This window comes from Colossoma macropomum, unplaced genomic scaffold (assembly GCF_904425465.1).
Source record: "Colossoma macropomum unplaced genomic scaffold, Colossoma_macropomum, whole genome shotgun sequence".
NCBI classification, from domain to species: domain Eukaryota; kingdom Metazoa; phylum Chordata; class Actinopteri; order Characiformes; family Serrasalmidae; genus Colossoma; species Colossoma macropomum.
This window is the reverse complement of record NW_023494809.1, coordinates 14,983,269-15,008,206: the sequence shown is the minus strand read 5'-3', so window position 1 is coordinate 15,008,206 and position 24,938 is coordinate 14,983,269. Positions and strand designations below refer to the sequence as shown.

At 38.3% G+C, this 24,938-nt stretch overlaps 1 protein-coding gene across 1 annotated transcript in view; it reads left to right on the top strand.

The window, feature by feature from the left end:
• Positions 1–24,938, top strand: part of ncoa2 (nuclear receptor coactivator 2) — a 109,114-nt gene that overhangs the window by 48,350 nt on the left and 35,826 nt on the right. Inside the window, 4 exon segments of the mRNA XM_036558537.1 lie at positions 12,765–12,872; positions 14,590–14,762; positions 18,490–18,593; positions 23,690–23,867. Coding sequence (XP_036414430.1) covers positions 12,784–12,872; positions 14,590–14,762; positions 18,490–18,593; positions 23,690–23,867 — 544 coding nt within the window. The 5' untranslated portion in view covers positions 12,765–12,783.

The window sequence follows — 24,938 nt, the reverse complement described above, 5'->3', positions numbered from 1 at the left end:
TCTGCAGCCCGGTAGCATAGTGGTGTAATGAGCACAGAATGAAGAGCCTCCAGCACTTTTACTGACACACAGACGCTTTCTTCCTTCTGCTCAGTGACGTATAAACTTTCAGCTTTTGGCTCCTGTGCTGTAACTGGAATGTGGCGGTGAGTGGTTATGGGAAAATGCCACAGTGCTCTGTTGCTCAAGAATATCTGTCATTGTTAGGTCAGGGTTAGTGCTAACACCTCTCTGGTGTTAATGACTACAGTAAGTTTGAGCTTTTTTTCTTTTCTTTGAGCTAGGGGTGCTGAAAGTAGAACATGAGACTCGTGTTACTGCATGTGTGATTGCAGTGGGATTTCAATTGTAAACGCTTTTTCTCTGTGTGTGTGTGTGTGTATGTATATGTATATGTGTATATATATATATATATGTGTATATATATATATATATATATGTGTGTGTGTGTGTGTATGTATGTATGTATGTATGTGTTATATATATATATATATATATATATATATAGATATATAGATATATATTACACACACACCAACAAACAAGATGGTGTAAATATCTGTGTGTGTGTTAGGGCTGGTTGATATTGCAAAAAAGTAAAATCTTGATTTTTTATGTTTTATTTATTTATTTTTTTTTCAAATTTACTAACAATTCTTGATTGTTGAAGTTTTTTTTTTTTGGGTTCTTGCATAATGCCATTGAAAAAAAGACAATTTCTTTTTTGCACTTTAATTTAAAAAACTGCAGAAGTGCAAAAGTAGTAACAGCACCACCTGTAATTATTAAATTGTGCAAATAGTGGTTACTTTTAAATATCCTTTCAAGGGACTCAAACTGTGCAAGCACAACAAAATTTGTAACAAAAAAATAATTAAAATATAAAAGAACCATTTTAATTAGTAATATTCTTTTAAGAATAGCAAGCAGCTTCCTTAAAGCTCACAAGCAACTCTCACTTTAAATAATGTGCAAGCATGACCTCCTTACATTAAGAAAAGTGCAAACCACAAAGTTCTTTACAGGTTTCTTGAAAGGAACACAAGCCTGTCTACTGTTTCAGCCCTGAGAGACGCCATTTAAAAGGTAAAGGCCTCAGCAGACTTCTTGCGATGACGTTCGCCTGGCTTCAGCGAACAATGTGACGTAACTGCAGAGAAAACGAACATCTCCAGCCGTCGCACGGGGGCTTCGTTTGCCATCTCATGCACATGGCAGCTTTGCGAACTCCGCGGACGAAGACAATACGCGACAAAGCATGTGATTGGTCGGTAAAAAAGAGGCTTGCCAATAAACAAAGATGGACAACGTTGAGCAGCTTACGCTTCTGCAGACACAGTAATATTTCACTGTGAAACACGCATTTGTTAAATAAACAATGAATACCTCCTAAATGTACGATGCTAAGTCTGTTATTCGGTAGTACTGACTAGTACTGAGCACCAAAACATACAGGTTATCTTATATTCAGGTTCACAAGAGGACGAGGCTGAAGTTGGCTTTGTATTCACCAGTTTCTTGTTTGAGTTTTCCCGTTCCACCTTAAATGGTGGCAGTATTCTGAACACAGACGTGGCCATAGTTGGAACAGTGAAAGAATCGTTTTCCAGCAGTCATGAAATTCATCATAAAATGTCATAGTGTCACGTGGAGCAACACGAAACCACAGAAAGTATGCGAGCTTATAAGCTCGCGAAGGCGCTTTCGGCTTCACACAACCTTCGAGAATTTCGTTTCGCGAGAAATATACTGAGGCCTTAACGTTCCCAGCCGCACTGAAAACTCGCTCATTTTCATCGCATTCTTTCAGTCATTGCTCCCATTCCACTGGGTGTTTGTGTCGTAAGTGCTGGAACAGATTCGTCAAACTGCTACATTTGGTTGCAACTGTCTTTCGACACAACTTACACTTTACATGAATTTGTTCAGCATCTGACTTTTCAAATCCGAACCAGTTCCACACCACTGAACTGATGTTTCCACCTTTCTTTGGTACGAGCTCACGCCCCTGCGAAGCGCTGCCGGCCTCCATCTTGGGGGTGTTTATTTTGTTGTTGTTTTTTTTTTTCCCCCCTACCGCGCAGACCTGTAAGAGGCGGAGTTTTTTTATTTAATATGCGTTTTTCGTATGTCTTGAAAATTTGAATAGCTTTTGTTGGTATTTTAATTAAAGTACAAGCAATGTATACATGTACAAACTCGATTGTCACGTTTCTAACATCGTGTGAAAACGTTAATTCGAATGAACCGAATTAATCGTGAAAATCGCCCAGCACTATATTTATCAGTCATGTAGTCATGTGACTACAGATGGCTCCTTCTTTCCTGCAGAGGACGTTTCCAGTCCATTCTTCCTGCAGTCCTCATTAACAGCCAGCTGTATAATAAAGCTGTATTTGAGCTGGAGACCTAATGTGGTGCTCATGTTCTGAGGGAGTGACAGATGTACATGTATGTTATTTTCTCCTCCACGGTGCTGCTTGGCTGAGTTACAGTAGAGCGCAGCAGTAACAGTGCTCAGTCTGGGCCTGGCTGTGCTGCTCACTTGCTAATTCTGTAAATAATTAATGCTCCATATGAGTGCTTCCTCTGGCCTGTTGCTCTGTAGCCACCATGGTCTTTAAAGGAGCAGTTCACCAAAAATCAGATTTATACAGAAATCAACGCAGTTTAACTAGCAACTAGTGCAACCAGCAAGCTCGTAAAATTGAACCATTTCCTTGGTGCGCTTCATGTCAATTTTGTTTGTTTTTGTTGTGGTGCCAATTTTGCAAACTAAAGCCCAAAAGTCATGAACCTTTGTTTTTAGATGTATGTGGTTTTATGCACCAAAAACAGTCATCATTCATTTTATACATTTTCATTTTCCAACCTCTCTTCATCCCTTAGAATTAAACAGTACTTTCTGAACATTTTCAGTCTATTTCAACAGAAACGAATAAACTGATGTTTTTGATCACTGATATTATTATGGGATGTTTTCATATTGTCCCATTTCTAATCCTGCCATGCTGCTACTTTTTTTGTTTTTGTCTTTGGTTTATTTAATGGTTTTTATGTCAGTAGCAGTAGCATTAGTATGCCCATTCTGAGCTTCTTTACCTCTGAGGACATTTTTGTTGAAGTGAATGGAGCATGCTGCCTGCAGGACATCTGCTAACTGTTAGAACTTGTCAGAGACTGTTTGGATGGAGGATTTGGACTCCTATATTTTAGCTTTGCTCTGCCATCCTTCCACAGAGAAGGAAGTGAATGAATGGAGCTCCATTAAGGAGAGAAAAAAGGATCTTTGTTTGCTGTAAGTGTACTCACGCCCACTGTTATTTAGATCTTATCTGCAGTATTAAAACTCCTGTTTTTTGTTTTTTTTTTTTATTACAACAGTAAACATGACTTTGGCAGTGCAGCAGTGTGGAGCTGGTTAGTATTTAGTCTTGATCTGAAGTGTTTAGATGCCCGCAGGGTGGGAGCAGCCCAGTTCCAGGGTTTTAGTGTTGAGTGTCGTTCAGAAAATGTGTTCACTTTACTCCCCTGAACTCTCTGTGAGTCTTGACTGCAGCGTTTGGAGTCCAGAATCTGTTGCACTTTGGCTCATTCTGTCGGTGTTGACGCTCCATCAGCGAATCAGATTGCAGCTAATAGCCCTGTGAAGCCACTTGTAATCAACTCTGCGCGTCCACCCCATTCTTTTAGACAGCTAAGGTAGGGTTAAAGGGCCCATATCCTTCATTTTTCTTGTATATATTTTTTTTCTTTAAAGTCACTTTAGAACATTAGTGATTTTATGCTCCATTCATTTTTACATGAACGTTTTCCAGCCTCACTTAATCCTGTTTTTGTTACTGTGCCTTTATATATATATTGTATTTACTGTATTGTGCTTCCATCACAAATCAGTCCAGATTGACAAACTCTTTGTAACGTCAGTGTGAATGTGCAGAGATAAATCTGCTGTAGACTGAATATGCAGGTGACCTCACAAACAATGAATTCAAAATGAACTTGTTTCCATATATGAACTGTATGTCCATATTTTTTGAAACCAAGAATTTTTACATACTACATTCAGCTCTTTACAATTTTTTTTTCAGTAATACATGCCCTTTAAATTAATAGTGGACAATGATGGTGTTCTTTTCAGTATTGTGAAACAGTAAAGAATGAGCATAAACCGCTCATGTAAATGTAAAACTATATGGCCAACATGCCAGTGTAATTCAGGGTTCCCATATGTCCTGGGAAAACTGGAAAACCTAGAAATGTATAGACCAGTCATGGAAAACACCCAGAAAATGAAAAAAAAAACTGAGAATGTTCTGGAAATGTTAATGTAGGCCTGGAAAAGTTTATAGTTGGGCTGTTAAGCTGTCAAGGTTGAATATTTTAGCATATTTTAGCATATTTTTAGCTGTTAAATCCCCATTCATACGTATTGTAGTTTAAAAGCTTCAGCATCGCATGTGGACTCCTGGGAGACATTCACTTCTATTATTGTAGTACAGCTGCATAGTTGAAGTGATGATTGGCTGAGCAATGGTTTGTGATTGAGTGTGTCAGTAGATCACTTAGGGGCGAGTCAGAATGTTTGAATATTCGAATAGTCATGAAAGTTTAAAAAGAAATAGTAAATCATAGAAGTGTAACGACCCACAGTTTGATTCATGATATTTTTGTAATATTTTGAACAAAAACTGAACAAAGAAAAGAGAGGAAAAGGGAAGAAAAGCTTATTAACTGGGCTGGAAGGTAGGCAGAGTGCTGGAGTGAGGTGTTGATAGGTGGAGATTTGCAAGTTTTGATGTTTAAACAATGCAGTTGCATTACGGCGTGTCCTAACAAGCAGCACGAGCGAGCGTCAACGACAAAACCAAAATGCTTCCATTATAATCAATGAGGCTGTCTAGACCAGCTTCATTGATTATGGTCTTCATTGGTCTGCACCAGGGCAGTGTAGAGCTGTGTCTTATGTTTTGGTCGGAGGCTCTAGTACAGTGAAGGAAACAAAGGTTACTGCAACCGACTAAAGGCTACTGCGCACACGACAAGAAGCTGCACATTGGACAAGAAGCTCTACACCACAAAGCAGATAATACAGAGCTCAGCTTTAGCACATAGAATAGCTCCGATAAACATCATACTAAACATTATTTTACTCTCTACTCATATAGATTTAATGGAATGAAACTTTCAAAAAAAGCAGGTTTGGTATCAGATAACTAACTCGTCCCAAAAAACTGCTTTCCAGAATAAGGGCCTGTTTACACCATGTTTTCGCTGATCAGATCATGTTCAGATTTCTCTTGACCACATAAAAAGTTAGGTGTAAACACTGGACACCTTGTGATCGGTTTGCGATCATATCACTCAAACTGCATTCAGAAGATCAGAGACGGAGTGTAAACGGAATTTTTCATATCCGTTCACAGTTACTTGAATGGAAATGCAAATCTGTTTATGGAAAGATAATTATGGATGGATAAAAAGGAACAATGACTTGGTTAAGAAAAAAATAAAGAGAAATTGTATATGGTGTAATACACATTCGACTGTTAGTTTATATGAGATGTAGGGCACTTTTCGTCAGGATGGGCCTCACTAAAATTTTGATCATAGTTACGACTATCTGTGTTAGAACAATAAATTAGAAGACAGAGGACACGCAAGGCTGGAGTTCCCCAAATCAGCAGGCTTTTCTCACTCTGGGCCAAGGAAAGTGTCTAAGCTGAGCTTTTCGACTCATATCATACTCATATAACTGGGGAAAAAAGCTAACGCAAGTAAAACAGAAATGACGTGTTGTTGTGTAAAAACCGGATCTCGTCTGGTTGCACCTGAGACACATTTTAGTGAAAGGTGTAAATGGACTCCAGCCAAAGCTTATCCAGATGCTATCAGGACACGAAATACCTGTTAATGTGACATGTAAAAAGGCCCTAAAGATGCAAGATGAATTACTATGTGGCTAGGCCAGTAACATTAGCTGAGGTGACAACAGATGATTAGAACGTCTCTGTTTATTTTAATAACTTTAGATTGACATCTTTCTGTGTGTACATTTCAAGCCTTCTGTCATTTACTGTGGACTTGTGGTCTAGGTTTTACTTACTGTGCTGCTCTTAAATGGAACCCATTGACAGAGCATTAGAAGAGCGCTAGAATTTCTTTTATTCTCCATCTTTTTATATTTTAATTTGTATTCTCTTCATATCTTCTTGTTTGTGAAGCGCTATGAATGACTGCAGTGTATGAAAGGTATTATTTAAATAAACTTGCTAGGCCTCAGCATAGCAATGCTGAGTGTCTCCTGAGTGTGTGTGTGTTTGTTTATTTTGGGTTGGGGTGGGAGGTATTATTAAAACATTTTTGTAATAAAGCCTTAAAAATGTGAACATCAAATTTGACCGATGCCCGTCCCTGATATCATTAAGGGGTCGTATTATTTACTTTAACTGGACTGCAGCCCATCTGTTTATTTGCATACTTGCTAAGCCACCTTTTATCTTGTTTTTCAATGGCCCGGACCCCAATAGGACCACCACAGAGCAGGTATTATTTGGGTAGTGGATCTTTCTCAGCACTGCAGTGATATAGCAGTGCTGCTGGAGTTTTTAAACACCTCAGTGTCATTCCTGGACTGAGAAAAGTTCACCAAAATATATCCAGCCAACAGTATCCTTTGGACAGCATCTTGTGACCACTGATAGAAGACTAGGGGATGACCAACACAAACTGTGTAGCAGAAGATAGAAGATAAGCCATCACCTCTGACTTTACATCTACAAGGTGGACCAACACGGCAGATATGTCTAACACAGTGGACAGTAAGTGGACACAGTACCTAAAAACTCCAGCAACACTGCTGTGTCTGACTCACTCATACCAGCGCAACACACACTAGCACAACCCTAATAATACCTGCTCTGTGGTGGTCCTGTGTGGAATTCTGACCATTGAAGAACAAGGCAAAAGGGGGCTAAGAGAGTATGCAGAGAAACAGATGGACTACTGTCTGTAATTGTAGAACTGTGAAGTGCACCTGTATGGTACGTGGAGCTGATCAAACAGACAAGGGTGTAGATACAAGGAGGTGTACTTAATGAAGAGGCCGGTCAGTGTGTAAGTCAGGGAAATAGTTCTAGAAAATGATTTCCTAAAAAGAGTGGGAAGCCTTCAGTTGATTTCCATAAATTGGTTTGTGGCTGAACTGTCTCTTTAGATTACTCCTGTATCTGAAAGTAATTGATTGTTTTTTGGGTAATTATTTGTGCAGGTCTTTGTGTTTGTTAAGGGCCGGTGGACGCTGCTCTGCTCTCAGTGCTGCTTTCGTTTCCCTCTCTGTCATTTGGTCAAAGTAGGACACAGCAATCCAGCGGGGATCCGATAGCGACACACATACACGCTCAGCTCAACCCCCACCCCCCTGCCAAAAGCCAGGCTGCACTGCCTTACGTAATGCGTGTGTGTGTGTTGTGTCTCCACCTACTTAGCTCACACTGCAGATAAAACTCAGCTCAGAGCAGAGAGCAGATCAGACCTGCTGTACCACTCACTACGTTACAGCACATACTCAGCACTTTGCAGGGGAACTCCACCCAGTTTTCTAAATTTCTGCTTAATTAAATGGATATAAAAATAGTCATTGAGAGTGGTTTGGTGTGAAATGCTCTGTTCTACAGAAACTTAAGAGTCAGAATTGTTCACAGTGGTGGTGACAGGAACCAGATGTCCACCTCTAGAAGCTCCCTCACAAAGAGTTACTACATAAAATGGATACAAATTGGCAGTCTCTTGTCTGAGATACTTTACTTTAGTATCCACTATACATTATTCAGATTCTAATATGAAACTAATGCATTCTGTAGTCCTGGGCGTGAGGAATGAGGCCTTTAGGGTTTAAGGTGTTGGCATACATGCACCACAAATAGGTCAAAATACTGATATCTTTAATTTTTTCTCAGTTAAATATTTAAGTAATTAATTTGTTCCAATCTGTATTGGAAGGTGTTTTTGACCAAGTGTATACATATACAGTATCCTCCCTCTCACTCTCTCTTGCTCTCACTCACCCTTGCTCACTCTCTCGCTTGCTCACTCGCTATTGCGCTCTCTCCCTCTCTCTCTCTCTCTCTCTCTCTCTCGCTCTCTCTCTTGCTTGCTCTCTCTCTCTGTTGCTGTCTCTTGCTCTCACTCTCTAGCTCACTTGCTATTGTGCTCTCACTCTCTTGCTCTCTCTCGCCTTGCTTACCTTCTCTCTCTCTATCTCTCGCTGTTGTGCTCTCTCGCTTGCTCTCTTTTTCCTTCTTGCTGTCACTGTCTCTCTCTTTTGCTCTCCTGCTCTTCCTCACTCCCTCTTGTGCGCTCTCTCACTTGCTCTCTTTCTCTCGTGCTCTCTCTCTCTCTGTCTCTCTCTCTCTCTCTGGTGACCTATTTGTCGTCCATAAAGCAGGCGAAGTTCTTTTGACTGTCTCTGCTGCTCCGAGTCCATTACCGTCTGCTTTAACCCAGCGTTCAGTTATTAAAGAGCATTTCTCCCTGAATTATTAATAATCACTCATTTAGCCCTGGAGGAGTGAGGAGGGTGGCACTGCTTGCTGGAGCAGTTGTAATATTATATTCAAAGTAGCTTTATTGGCATTACTGTATCAAGTACAGCATCACCAGATCATGGTAAATGCTAAAAGGTTCATATCCTTCATCTTTCTTGCACTTTTATTTGTCCTCTCACAGAATTTGTGTGGTTTTATGTACTAAAACACTTGTAATTAATTTTTACATGACCATTTTCCAACCTCTCTTTATCTTCTGTGTAAATCGGCTCTGTTTTAATTAGCTGCCCTGTATTTTGTCTCAATCAAAAAGCGTCCAGACTGAAACACTCCTTATAACATAAGTGTGAATGGGTGGGGCTGAACCGCTATAGGCTGAGTGGATTGATATGTTTTAAAACTTTAACAGCATACTGCATCTTATTTACAAAAAAAGCAAAGAAATCTCAGATTTCTGTTATATGGGCGCCTTTAAAGTTGAACATTCTCACGAGAAACTAGAGATGTGCCAAAATTTTGGCCACTGAAAATGGTCACTTTCAGTACTCGGCTGAAACTTCTGCCGCAATAAAACCCAAAAGATTAAACAGAATGACACAAAGTATCATTATCTAAGACTTTACAAATAATTTTAATGGAAATAAGAAAGTGATTTCAAAATACTGTTTTTGCACCAGTTAGCATAACACATCAACAGTGAAAATATTGGCCGTGTGGAACTATTTCATGGTTTCTACGAGGAACGTTAGACATGGATTTATAATCTCTGTTCATGTAAAGCATCAAGATGCCCAAGAGCTTCTCCTTTACAGGTTTGACAGCACCTGAAAACGTCAAAACACTTAATACAGCAAAACAACAGAAGCAGAAAGTCCCCGCGAACGTGTACACTCAGTTTATTAAATGAGAAACTTTAACGATCCACAGACAAAGACCAATGAATAACTAGGAATAATGGAATTCATTGTGTTGGTTGATCAGCTGTTCTCTTCTGTCGAAGATGCTGGATTCTGTAGATGCAAACTGTAAACATTTAAGTAATTAGTAAATTATTTTAAATGATTTATGTAAACCAGTTTTAATTTTTTTAGCTGGTTTTTAAGTTTTTGACCCACTGTGTCCTGAATTAAGTAAATAAACAAATAAATTACCTGCTCACTTAACAGTCTGTACAAACACTTCATGATGTACAATACAAATATCTCTCTCTCTCTCTCTCTCTCTCTCTCTCTCTCTCTCTGTCCTTTTTTTCTCTTGCTTTCTCTCTCACTTTCATCTCCCTCTCTCTCTCTCTGCCTCTCTCTCTCTGGCTTTCTGTCTCTTGTGCTTTTGATTTCTCTGTGACTTTCATTTCTCTCTCTCTCTCTCTCTCTCTCTCTCTCTCTCTCTCTCTCTCTCTCTCTCTCGAGATCAGACCTATTGTAGATTATAATTGAATCGTGTTTTCCTTTGCTCTATTTTTTCATTCCTCTCTGGTTCTTCAACTCTGTTTCTGCCTCCCAGCCTTAAACCCACATCTTCACCATCAGCATGTGACCTCTGAGCACGACCCCGAACTCTTCTCTTTTAATTAAAGCCTATTATTTGTGAGGTGTTTTAACTGAATAGTGTTAAGTTGTTACAGCAAAGCATGTAATATTAATCAGTAGTCATTATTGTAAAAGCGTTAGTGACGTGAAATGTATATTTTAGAAGTAAGCTCATTTTTGTAGGTGGAGTGGCTTAATGTCCCTTTGCCTTTTAAGAAGAATGATCTTTAACAATAGACGTAATTCTGAAATAATTTTTATTCCTTAAAATAGTTAAGGCAAAGCTCAACATTGTATAAATAAACCTGTCAGTGTTGCTTTCTAACACTAGTCCGGCAGCCTCTGCAAAAACAGTGCTAATTGTTGGATGATTGATTGGCTGAATTTCTTATGCAGAATTTGACTTCTTATTCTGCAGCTTTTTGTTTTTGTTCCACCTTAAATGGAGCAGCAGTTACATTCTGTACAAGCTCCTGAATGTAAGTGTCCAGTACACTCGCCTTGCATTTTTAAGTGTAAACAGGGTCTGAGATGTTCCTTTAGTCCAGGCTTTAATGTTGGCTGTAAAGAGCCATTCTGCTGGAGTTGAAATGACTCAGTTAGAGGTTTAGTCACTGTCACTGGAGACTATCCAGTGAATCATTCAGTGCACGACCACTCACAATATGTGAGTTTTACACTACACGGTGCAGTGAGTCACTCTGTGGGAGAGTTTTAACACTCATCTTCACTCTTCCATTGGCAAGTAAACACTGAACATGATTTCAGTTACTGTTGTGATGACAAAAAATACTAATTTGCAAATTGTCACAGTCATATTAAAACCACTCCTGTTACCCTTTGCACTGTGAGTGAATGACTGGTTAATCGCAAACAAGTAGTTATTACTCAAATTTTGGAGAATTCTTTTGACCGATAATCAATCGTTATTAGTCAGCGATTAATCGTTAACCGACAAACCTCAAAACACAGACACAACCTATGAAAACATCAGACTCAGCACTGCGTTTTATAAAAACAAGGAGCAACGCACCCTAACGTAACAGATATGACCGTAACGTAATGAATTGCCCTTATTTACATTTATCACATCTTATTAGCCCAAGTTAACAAACATACATTTCCTTACCTGAGCCTGAATTTCATATGCATAGTTTAAACGTAAGGCAATTACAGACCTCAAGCCTCTTTGCTCAGTTCAAAGTTTTGCTTAGATACAATCTTTTTAACTCATTTGTGTAGGAAAGTGACTCAAATCTGCAATTAAAGTGAAACTGTATCCTAAAACAGCCCGCATGTGCACATAGTAATCAATAATGTCATACAACTGAATCACTGTCATCATGAACAACAAACAAACCAGCAGAACAAGCCTTTGTTACAAAAATAATTCACACAGAGCAACTCTCAGCTGTACGTTATTAGAGCGAGACGAAAGTGAGCAAAACGGTCTGATGCATTGCTTTTGGAGCAGTTACTGCCGCTAACTTCAGATTACACGCTGCTGCCTTGTTAATGCTGAACAGTGATGCGTGCGCAGTGGGGGAAAAAAGAAAGGTGGCATGCTTTGTGGAAACACAAATTAGATCTTTTCAAATCCGACCTGAACCACTTTCGTATGTGCTACTAAATCAGATACATGTCTGATTTGTGGCCTTAATAAGAACTTTAAGATCGAAATTCTTCTTTTTTTTCATACACATGTGAACCATCACATTAAAAAGATCGGATTAAAAAAAAAAAAGATTGAATTGAACGATGAGGCTTGTAATGTGAACGTAGCCTAACAAACACATTTGTATGCTGTAGCTAATCGAGTTGTTTGTCAGCTGATCTAGCACTATGTGTTAAAATTAAGTGGAGCCGATGAGTTGAGAGTCCAAATCAACTCCAGAAAAGCCAGAAAGAACAAGTTGTGCTCTTGTGCGTACAATTCCAAAAAGAGTCCTCGAGTTTCATAAAAAACCCACTTGTCCAAATATAAACAAAATTAAGTATAATTTTTTTTGCATAGATATGCTCATTCCAAATATGATGCCTTCCACATTTTCCAAAAAAAGTTGGGACAAGAGCATGTTTACCACTGTGTTACATTACCTTTCCTTTTAACAGCACCTAACAAATTTTGGGGGTTGAAGGAATTTTGAAAGTGGAATTTTTTGCCATTCTTCTGTTAAACAAGTCTTCGCACTTTCTGATTACGCAGCCAAGCTGTTGTAATACATGCAGAATATTTCTTTCTGTCGTCATGTTGACATAAGCATGGACGTCCCTGAAAAAGATGGTGCCTAGAAGGCAGCATGTGCTGCTCCAACGTGTGTATGTATCTTGCAGCATTAGTGGTGCTTTCACAGATGTGCAGGTTACCCACCAGTCCGCCTCCCCTACTGTGACAAACGCTGACATCTCATACCATAACAGACCCTAACTTTATGCTGGTAACAGTCTGAATGGTCCTTTTCTTCTTCAGCCCAGAGAACACAACATCCATTAATTCCATCAACAGTCTGAAAGATTTACCCGTCAGACCACAATGCATGTTTCCACTGTGAGATGCCTTTTAAAATAGATATAAATATAATAAATGTACTGTTACTGAAAAACAAGCTTCTCTTACAGCTGTGGTCATATGGAGATCTTCGTTAATCTGAGATGTTTCCTAACATCGGTGTTTGTATTTTCTCTGCAGTTGCTGATATGTGTTGAAAATGAGCGGTGTAGGAGAGAACTCGTCAGACCCTGCTAGGGTGGAGTCTCAGAAACGCAAAGAATGCTCCTCGGATCTGCTGGGCCCCAGGTAAGTGTCTGATTAGGTAAATGATAAGGACAAGTGCATCATCATCAGCTAGCATCTTGAGTTGTTTTAATGATGATCAGTTTCAGCGTCTACAGTAGCAGAAAGTTTGGACAGACCTACTGAGGACGGGTTTCTTTTATATTTCATGTTTTTTGCACATTTTATACTAACAGTGTAGTATCAAAAACATGAAGTAACACAGGTGGAATAATACAGTGACTAAAGAAAGTTCAGCAAAAGTTCTTCAGTATGTTAAAATATAAGGACCGTTCAACAGAGTAGTTTAAACTGCAGTCCCACAGAAAAAAAAAAGTTATAATAAAACTTTCTAGAAAAAATATTAAGTATTCTGATCATAGATATTTGTAAGCGTTGTGATCTATGATTTATTAAATCATTAGTAAATGTGTCCAAAAGTCTAAAAGTCAGTTTGTTGTATTAAAAATTGTCACAACAATTGTCAGTAAACATGTTTTAAAATATTATGGTTTTGTATGTTCAAAGCTGTGTTTCTTAGTAACGTATTGGTTAGTGTTTTAGCTAAAATTTATTCCCACTGAAACATTTGGTAAAATGTTATGATTGATTTGGTAGTAACAAAAACTAAAAGGGTTTTAGTCTAAAGTCCAAGTCAGATAAAAGTCTGAAATGACTTTGAACCGGTGTGGTAGAATGATCCATGAACACATTAGTAATCCATTATGATTGTTCTGTGTGTTAGTTTAACAGTTACCGTCTAATACCTGGGTTTCTAATCAATACTTCATTAAATTAAGTCAGGTGCTGCTGATGGTATTGAACAAACCTGTGTTCTTCTTAGTGTACTAAAAACACCTTCTAACTACTGATTACTATATTTGTTTATTTTTGTGTATTCTAATGGTAAGTTTTTGTACCTGCAGAAACACAGATAAATAGTTTTGCAGGCCTTTTAAAGGCACAGTTTTATGTATCACACAAATACAAATGTCAAACATTTGATTAGCAATGTATTTAAGTAAAACACGTGCCATATTAGAGCTTGTCTCGTGCAATGCTGTACATATTTGTTGAGGTCTTGAAAAGCAGTGACTTTGCAAAATTGTGCAGCTGTTCTTCTGTATATGGAGAAACAGCCAGTCAGGTGGATATAGATTTCAGACTGGAGCTGTATTAGTTTGTGAAGCTCTGGCAGGAGCTTCCAAACAGAACCTGTAGTTGAGCTAGATAAGGCTCAGTGTGTGGTTGGGTTCTCTTTAATAGCTATTTTTAGCATTCTCGCCTGACACTTGCGCTGGAATAAAAGCACAAATGACCCTGATTTCACTGGATAGGATGAGCAAGGTTCCTCTACCTGCATCAGCCCATTTCCTCTCTGCGTTAACTGAGTAACCATGGAAAGATACTCAGTATGATCGAAATGTTAATGAATTTATGTAACGCAAGCTATAGTAAGACTGTTGTGTGAGAGTTTGGAAGCGGGACGAGAGCGCCGTCCTCACATCCGCTAAGTGGTGGTGTTCTATCTTGTCGTAACAAAATGCACTAACAGGGTGATCAGACCAGGGTTTAATTTAATCAAACACAGTTTAACCCTGCACTTTCCTTCACGTCCGTCAGAGTAAATGCCTGAAGAACAAGCAAACATCAACTCTTTAGTACTGTTCCCAAACACTTTTGTTAACTGTTTTTATTGTGAATCTCCTCCTTTCTCATTTTATTGTTTTTGTCTCCTCAGCCCGAAGCGGAGCACGGAGAAACGAAACCGGGAGCATGAAAATAAATACATCGAGGAGCTCGCCGAGCTGATCTTCGCCAATATTAACGACATTGACAACTTCAATGTTAAGCCTGATAAATGTGCAATCCTGAAAGAAACTGTGAAGCAGATTCGTCAGATAAAGGAGCAAGGTGAGGTTTTATCCCCTTTACCTCCTTTTTACTAGTATTACATGTAGGACACTTTAGTTAGGTTGTTTGGTCTGATCACTCATAAGCCTGCCCCTGATTGGTCAGAATCTCAGCCTTGATCAGTCAGAAAGCTCCTCTGATTGGTCAGTAGGCTTTCCGTGATTGGTCAGAAGCACAGCTGTTGTTGGTCAGAAGGCTGTCTCTGATTTGTCAAAAGCCTGTCCCTGGTTTTTACTGCATTGATATTCTGGTCGTTTTTGGCCCAAAATACAGCCTTGTTTTGTCAAATATAGTCACTGTTTAAATCACTATAATGTCACTATATTGGTCAGAAAAATCTAATTATATGTTTTTTTGCCCTGATAGTGAAGCTGCAGTGCATGTTGTGAATGGTTGTGAATGGTGGCAGCCTCTCTGGTGTGCATTTGTGTTGCTGTACAGACGCAGGCTGATGAGTCAGGCAAACTCCGGGGGTTGTTTGTGACTCAGTGAGCTCAGTGTTATGTAATGGTGAACAATGTGATGCAAACTCACTCAGCAGCGGCTGCCGTCTGTCAGACTCTCGCTCACTTTCCCTCTCTCTCAGTATTTTTTGTTGATTACATTTACTTACAGTATTTGACAAAGGCATATTGAAATAATTAACTATTTTAAAAATGTACATTTAGGCCTCACTTGCTGTAGTGGGGTTGTTTACATCGTCATGACTATGCCACCGCCTCGGGAACGTCCACACAGTCCTTTTTGCCCCATTTGAATTTTGGACTTTAAATTTATTTTGTATTGTTGCTACATTAACAGGATTAACAGGATGGCAGGCCAAAATGCTGAGTGTAAAAAAAAAGGGGGGGGGGCTCCTATCACCATATAAAAGATGCAGAAGGCTCCATTATTGTTGGATGCACTTTTTTCATTCGCCAAGATGGCCAAAGAGTGGGCAAAAGGCCTGTCCCAATTATTTAATCTGACTGCAAGTATTTTCTGCAGTCATTAGATTTCAGTCATATGTTATTATAACAAGCATAATATGAGCCTAATGCGTTTTCATTAGTCTGCTTGAGCTGAATAAATGTAAACATAAGAAATCACTTTTCTAGCTTCTTGTTTTAACATTATGCATAGTGGGAATAGCAAGTATAGCTAATGGTAATTTTGGCATGCATTCTTGCAGAACTAGGGTTTTTCACAGTCTCGAGAAAAATGTGAACTTTGCTTGACTGTGTAACTGTCGGTACACAGTATATGCAGTGCAGTGCATCTTCTCTTGTTAGCTGCAAAGTTAAAAGCTGGCTAAGCATGTCAGCTATTAAGCCAATCTAGCTGCTTTAGACTTGTACACACTTAAAATGATGGTTCTTCAAGGATTCTTCGATAAAGAAAATGGTTCTATGTATAATAATGAACACTCAAACAACTCTGCAAGGCTGTGTTTTTTTAGCATCGTGAAATGGTTCTTCAGATTGATTGATTGTGCTGTGGATTGTTCTATATAGAACCTTTTTGAAAAGCGTTCTGTATAGCACCAAAATGGGCTCTTGTGTTATAACAAGCTTGACATCGTAACAATAGAAAACCCCTTTTTGGTGCTATATAGAACCCTTTTTGAAAGGTTCTGTATATAACCTTCTAAGCACACTCTCCATCAATCTGAAGAACCCCCTACACGATGAAAGAGCCCTTTATTCATGCAAAGAATTCTTTGAGTGTTCATGGTTCTATATTTGGAATCGTTTTCTTTACTAAACGACTCTTGAATTTCATGATCCTGACAGGCCTAGTGGGCAGACTTTCCTATAAGGAACGTACTCCATATCATAGTATTTTTGCTAAAGGAGATGTGGTTTGGTTTCTGGCTGTAAAATAAGCTTTTTGGTAGTTGTACTGTCCAGATAAATACTTTCAACTCTGATTCTCTCTCTACTGGTTTTTATCCAGGACTGTAGGAGGTGGTACGCTTTTCTTTTTTCTTTACTTCCTCTGGTTAAATATAAGCGATCAAACTTTTATTTTTCATCTAGGAATTTTATATATATGCGGATAAGAAAATAAACTTGATAGGACTGGAATTAGTTCAAATATTTCTCATGAAGAGGAGCCTGTTACTGCCTGTCAGCACTGAATCTTAAATCAGATCTGCCCTGCTGCGAGTGATACAACTGTCTCATTTCCATTTCTAAAGAAAAACAGTCTCTGAAATACATATTCCCTCTTAAACCTGCTTTCCGAATAAGCCATAAATTGCCGTATGGCTTATTAAACTGCGTTTATTAATGTGGTGAGCTGATCTACTTTTTCATCTGTGATCTTAGTGATGTATTTCACAGTAAACTGAATCTCAGAATCTCACATTAAACTGTCTGTCTGCTAAAAATGGGTGGAAACTGCAATACAGCAGCTGAAAAAGTTATAGTATCTAAAGACAGGCTGATTACATTTTGGAATTGTAGCTGAGGTTGTTTGCTTTTTTGTTTGTTTAGAGATGCCTTATCAGAATCAAAGAAGAAAAATATGAGCATCAGACAGATAATTGGATGTACTGCACTAAATTATCTGCATTTTATTTATTCTACTGCATTTGTAACTGTTATATTTCTCTGTAAAGTTAATCCAGCTTAGTCCCAGTTTTTACATTCTGTAAATGTTTATACATCAACATCACCAGATATGCACACAAGAAATATCTACGATATATTACATTAGATTACCATGATTTTAAATGCTGTATAATTAGTCAGTGTTCCAATGCTGTGAATCTCCTGCTGAACTTTAGTGTGTTCTGTTTGCTCTTACACTCTACCAATCAATAGGATTGACCCAATTTTTGGGGGCTGGACAGCTGCAGCCCGACGCTGGTAAAGAGGACGAGTGAACAACTGCAAGAGAGTCACAGCTTAAACATTTTTAACTTTAATGTATATTAATGCAGTATAAGATTTTATTCCATGTACTTTGGATCTTTTCTATTGGTCCATTCATCACAAAATATAACACAATCGCACTGATCAATGTGTACCCATACACACACACACACACACACACACACACACACACACAATCATGCACACACTCCCATGTAAATGAAAAGATGTGAGGCTCTCTATGGAGTGTCTCTCATTTACCGTGTTTCATTGAAACCACTGTTGGTGATCAAAACAAGAGATCCTGGTGCAGCCAATCAGAGTTAAGTGTGCAGGGAGTAGGTGCAACTTATTCATCTCTGTAGAATTGGGCCAGCTTATGACCTCCCTTAAAGCTCACTTGTCTATTTCTGCATAGATGCCGCAGAGAAAGATTTTAACCTTCTTCCATCTAAAACATAACAATGAAATATTACAAAAATATTACATGTATTGCTATGCTAGTGTTACTACAACAGAGTTTATACTGAGTTTAAATACAAGCATGGTGTTATTTCTCTGGTCCGGCCTCTTCGGCCTACAGCAGTTTAGCCCCCCATGCACACTGAAGTTATAAGGAGTGTGTCAGCCCAGTCTTTTTTGAATTTGGCCGTTACAGGAACGCCAGACAGAACAGAGCTCATTCACATTATTGTTAGCTACATTATATTCCGAGCTGTATGGCTAAGACTAAAGAAGCAAACTTCAGATATCAAACGTATCGATTACAGATTCACTTATTGTTCAGGAGCTTGTAAATGAATCTCTCTCTCTCTCTCTCTCTCTCTCTCTCTCTCTCTCTCTCTCTCTCTCTCTCTCTCTCTCTCTAGAAAAAGCTGCTGCAGCCAATGAGGAGGAGGTTCAGAAGGCAGATGTTTCATCAACAGGCCAAAGTGTTATTGACAAAGATACCCTCGGACCAATGATGCTGGAGGTCAGTTGCTGCACCTATGTCTACTGTGTGTGTGTGTGTGGGTTTTCTAGGTTAGATTGACCCTTAAACATGAACATACACATACATTTAGAGCAGGTTACTTATGGACACCCAACATCTATAACTGAAGATCAGAATGTACCTTCAAAAAAATCTCTAATAGAGTTGATTTATGTGGTTGCTGATATACTGTCATATATAAACATCATCTACAGTAGTCCAGCTTAGCAAAGAATGGTAGCATTTTAGTCATGTATGTATGTTGTCACATATGGATAAGTGTGTCATACACTGTCAGAAACTACATAATCAACTCTAATATAGATTACTGAACTGTTCCACATGGTTTGAGGCAAGTATGTGATGATTTAGGGACAAAGTTAGCACCATGCTAATTGGTGAGACATAAACTTCCAGTACTTATTGGCTGCATTAGCCTCATAGCTCCAGTGCTAAAACTAAAGAAGTGAACTTCAGACAAACATGACCAAACATGTCTTGGCCGATCAACTATATTTGCAGCAAGAGAAATTGTTACAATTTTCTGCATAATTAAATGCAGATTTAAACAAAGTCAAGAGTGGTTTGGTGTGAAATGCTCCGTTCTAGAGAAACTTACCAAGTCAGAGTTGTTCACAGTGGTGGTGATAGGAACCAGACATCCACCTTTAAAAGCTCCCTCATAGAAAGTTATTACATGAAATGGTTATGAATATGCTGCCTGATATCAGAGACATTGTTTTACGATAGTTTTGAGAAGATTCTAGCCTTAAAATCCATTAATATGAAGGGATACATGCAGGGCTTTACAAGGCAATAGATTCCCCAAAGAAAACTTTATCACCATTGTAAATAAATTAGTCTCTACAATGAACCATTTGACCTCAGACCACTCTGAATGGCTTTGTTTACATCTCAGAAATTTTGAAAAATTGGTGGAATTCTCCTTTAAGGATGTGTAAGTGTGGCTGTAGACCAAGTGGAGTGTAGGTGTAGTAAATCAGATGGTCATGTGATTCCCTATCCAGGCTGTTGAATGCAGAGTACTCAGACTGTATCCCGTCTTGTTGAGAATATTTATAGCGCTGTACGTCTGACGTCACTGTGCTGAAGCTAAAAATAGTGGAATATCCTCAGCAGGCTTTCTCTCGCTGTCTGAGATTCCGTAATGCACGGACACTTCACATACTCTCTCATGGCTAATTAAAAAAAGCTCATGACTAAAGGCCAGAAAGGAAACCCAGCGGCCACAAAACCTCTCATCATGGCCCGTAAACACTTGCAGGCTCTGCGATCATGTTTAAGCAGGTATCTGCAGTGCACAGTCCTGCTGAAAAATACTATTGTTTAACTGGGAAAGCTAAAGCTTCTGTAGCATTGACAGAAACAGCTAGAACCAATTTGAAATGGTTCAGTGTAGAGATTTCTTTACAGTGGTGGTAATAGGAACCAGGGGGTTACGATGTCTACAAGACAAATACAGCATTATGTTAATGTCTGTTACAAGCTTCAGATCTAATATAAGAAATTAATTGTATAAGCTTTTCTAGAATGCCCAGAAAATAGGGCAACAGAGTTAGCTTAGCACTAACACACATTAGAAATTCCATAGTGGGGCTATCCGAAATTAGCATTATCGTAGAGGTGTTTTTTACCCTCAGTTTTGATCGAGTTTTGACAAATATGGCCCAAACTGAAGGCCTGACTCTAAGTCACGGTTCTCTGCTGTCAGTCTGTGACGTATCGGTCTGGCCCCGATGTGTATGTGTGTGGGAGCATGTTTAAAAAAGTGTGTGTGGCTCACGCTCCCTCCGTAGAGGAAGTTATGTAAGTGTCCTGTGGTGGGCAGTGTGAGTAAAGTGGGTCAAAGCCGGCCACACAGCGGCCATCAGCACTTTTCTCACAGAGTTGTGCAAGTTTGGCTAATAAAGGTGGATCTGGCATTCTGGAGTATTTACTCTCTGATGTTTACTTAATATGCTCACCAGATGTCCACAACTACTGCTCTACTGCTGGGCTCGACAGAGATATAAATGTGCACTGGCACAAAATCTTGGATTGTTGAAAAAATGTTGAAAAATTTGCCTTATAAAGTTGTATACAGTTGTGTGCCAATGTTTGGACACCTCTGGTCAAATTTTGTTTTCTCAGTGAAAATAAATGAACACATCCTTTAAAGACAACACACTTCTGCACATTTAATGCACAATTACCGTTTATTTGCTAAATGTAACATATTGGGAGAAAAAAAATAACTGTGCAAAAGCTATGGTGAAGTTTAAATTTCAGTTTTTATTTTAGTGTGTTCTCTGTAGAAAAGGTATTAACTTATTTTCAACATTTATATACATTGTATTTACTGTTAAGAAGCGTGCTTCAATGCCAAAAGCACAGTCAGCTGTGTTTCACTCATGTGCCCTCTATTTTTCATTATTCCAGTCAACCCGTAAAATAACATGAAAGGGTCCTCATTTTTTACTAATATAGTGAGCTTGACCAAGGACTTTTATCATTCAATCCTGCTGACCCACCTCCATTGCTAAAGATCATTGGTAAAGATTGTCTAGAACTCCACATCCTTCTCAAACTTTGACTCCAACCACACAAATGCAGCCTTCCACATTGTTTTTAATTTGATTTCTTTGATCAGAATTTCTGAACAAGTGGTGGAGATGGAAAGTCTTTCAAAGTGGTTTGTTGCAAAATCGGTTCATTTTAGAGACTCAGATTTCTTTACAGTGGTGGTGATGGGAACCAGGGCTCACAATATCTGCAACACATATATAGCCATTTTATTTACTATTCAAAACCACAAGTGAACCTACACTTATTCTGAGTTTTTATATGTAACGTTGATAATGGTAAAATAGTGATTAATCTGAAAAATATCCTCTCAACACAGTACATGTACTCCTCCACCTTGAATGGGTTTTAAAAAAGAAAACCGGCAAAGAAAAATCATAAAGAACTTTAAAGAAAAAATCTATTTTGTGTAATGTTCCCCAATTGCCTTAACTAATATCAGTCAGTACATATTTATTAAACAGAGCAATACGTACTGTAATCCATGTTAATATGTAGCAGTATGTCATAGAAGTGTAAGATGATTTAGGCATACAGTAGGCACCATGCTAATTGGTGGGGTATAATCTTCCATTACTTGTTAGCTACATTAGCCTTGTAGCTCCAGTGCTAAAACTAAATTTCAGACACAAAACATATCTTGGCTGATAGACTACATTTGTGAAAACTGGGTGTGATTTTAAACTATTGAGTTTTTTTTTTCCTGCTGCAGTGATGCTTTAAAACACACTTTACAGAACTTTATGGTGATTGCAGAAGGTCCTCAGGATGGTGAGAAGTATTCAGTAGTCTAATTGACACAGATATGTTAGTTAAAGCCGCATTCCTTCAGTTAACACTCATGCGCCCTGCCCCATCAGGAAACTTGGGGCATCTTATACAAACTTCAGTTCCAGAAAAGCTAAGACAGTATGTGAAATACAAATAAAAACAGAAAGCAGTGATTAGTACATTTTGTTTACAGCTTCCGCTGTGCTGAGCACAGTCTTAACTTGAATTTGTGGATGCAGTGACGGTGTTTGGTGACCATGGCTTGTCAAAAGTATTCTCAAGCTCAACTTGCTGTTTTTTAATGCAGCTCTCTCTGAGGGATCAGAGGTCATTCAGTTGCAGTTTTCTTGCACTTTGCACTCAGATTTTGCCAGATTCTCTGAATCGTTTGATAATATTATGCACTGTAGAGGGTGAAACAACTAAAATCCTTACAGTTATTCGTTGAGGAACTCCTCTTTTCCTGACTTTTTTGGGTGGTGTTGCAGATGTCAATTTCAGTGTAAGCATACATTTACAGAAAACATAAGATAAACATTAAATATCTTATATTTGAACTGTTTCTTGTTTAAATACAGGTCAAAATGGATTGACTAATCACTGCTTTATGTTTTTATTTGCATTTCACATACTGTTCCGACTTTGGAATTTGGGTGTGTAAATGTGTAACTAAATATTTATCTGGCTTTAACGCAAAATATATATCATTACCCTTGTACAAAACTATCAGCACACTCTATAAAACCGACCCACACACTCATGCTGATGGAGCTGTGGTGTATAATCTGTGTTGAGAATGAGGGCAAGCAGCTGCTCCAGGTGTACACTAATACCAGTGTTTTAAATGGACTGCTCACTGAAGAAGCTCCTTCACAGATGGTTAGTTCATTGAGCAAATGTATCATCAATATTACACGCCTTCATCCCCTTCACCTTGCTCTGTCTTCTATGTGCAGAAACAAGGTCACTGTGTCTGTGTGTATTTTTACTAATGTTATGTTCACAGACAGCTGGATGGTCATTATGTTCAGATTTTATATTGTTTATAAACAAAGTTTATGTACATTGTGATAATTATGTTTAGATTAATTCACACTGTGTATGATCATCCACTTGTTGCTCATTTGTTGGATTGGAATTTGTTTAAAGAGTATGTGTGATAATGACAATGCCAATGACAATAAAAAACGCTGTGCAGAAGTATGACACCTGAGAAAATTGTATTTAGTTCATCCTTAGTAAGCACGATTGTGCAAAATAATAATTTCCAAAAACAGAAATCTTAGAATAAATAGAAACATTAATCCACTAAGTAGTGATTTTCTGTATGTCAGTGTGTTTGTTTAACTATTTCCAAACATCTCCTTCAGGAAGTCCAGTATTAACTTGTAGTTATCTACATAATGCCTGCTTTATTTAATCAGTCCTTCATTAAATTAGATCAGGTGCTGCTGTTAGAAATAAATAAATCCTTGTGATAGCTGGAGGTGTCCAGGAGAAATCTCCACCCAAATCTTCACACTGACTCACAAGAGATCAACTACTTTTTTGAAAACTAGAAATTCTTGTTGTTTTTTTTTTGTTTTTTTTTAATTTATTTTTTTTTTTTACTGCATTTGTTTGTTTGTTTGCATTTCATATGTAGATGTGTGTTTTTGTAGTCAATAAAACAGAACGTGTCATTTCAGTATGTTTATCTCTTATATAATCTTATACAGTCTTTCTCTCTCTCTCCCCTTCAGGCCTTGGACGGCTTCTTCTTTGTGGTGAATATGGAGGGTAATATTGTGTTTGTGTCTGAGAATGTGTCTCAGTATCTGCGCTATAATCAGGAGGAGCTGATGAACACCAGTGTTTACAGCATACTGCATGTAGGAGACCACGCCGAGTTCATCAAAAACCTGCTCCCCAAATCACTGGGTGAGGATCACAGCTGGACGTTTTCAGTATTTATATAATAATCTTGAAGTAACATATAGGAGTATAAAGATGCATGCATTGATCTAAAGGCGGTGATTCACCTGCCGTGTAGAGCAACGTTCTATAATCGGCGCAGTCAAATATTATATTATACATATAATATTATATTACATTATATGTATTACACCTTGTATATAATATATATATATATATATATTATTTTAAACTTGCGTATTTCCAAAGAAAAACTTTCTTACTAAGAGGCCTCAGGTCTCATAATAATAGCTCTGTTCCTCTTCCTAGACATTTCAATATGTAGTATACATCTACGTATACACTGAAAGTAGTAGTCTGTAGGTCGCTGGGCCGCTTTACTAAACTCTTCTCTCTGTAAGTTTTAGTGGTAGCTGGATTTTCTTAAACCACAGTGGTGCCAGAGCAGCATCCTGTGTTCAGTGAATTATCTACAGGAGTAAGAAATCTTCTAAAAGATCTCAGCAGTATTTGAGAGTGTTCTGGATTGAAAAAGGTCTAGATATGAAGATTAGCAGAAGATTTAAGTCTAGTTTCTCGCTAGGCTTAAATATTGTTTGAACAATCGAGTTCTCATCTCATCTTCATCTTTTTCTCTTCTCCTTTCTTCTATGCTTTTCTCATTTTCTCCCTTCTCTATTCCTCTTCTCTTCTCTTCTTTTGTTTTCTTTCTTTTCTCTTTTTCCCCTCTTCTAATATTTCTTGTCTCCTTTTCTTTCCCGTCTTCTCTTTTTCTCTATACCTCTCTTTTCATCTTTTCCCTTCTCTCGAAATGATTGTTTTAGCATTGTAAATTGCCCTAATGTGTGGAAATACTCCTTCCTCTTCATTTTTTATTGATCTGTGATATATAAGAGGCTTATATAATAACCCTTCATGTTTTTCATGTGCAGCTAGTTTACCTGTGTTTTAACAACAGTCAGCTAGTCTAACCACAGTGGGGGAAAAAACTTAGTTGTGTTCTGAAAACGCTCCTCACTGCTGCAAGTTATGGATAATGTCCATTTGTCACCTCTGCAACAGTAGCATAATACCACA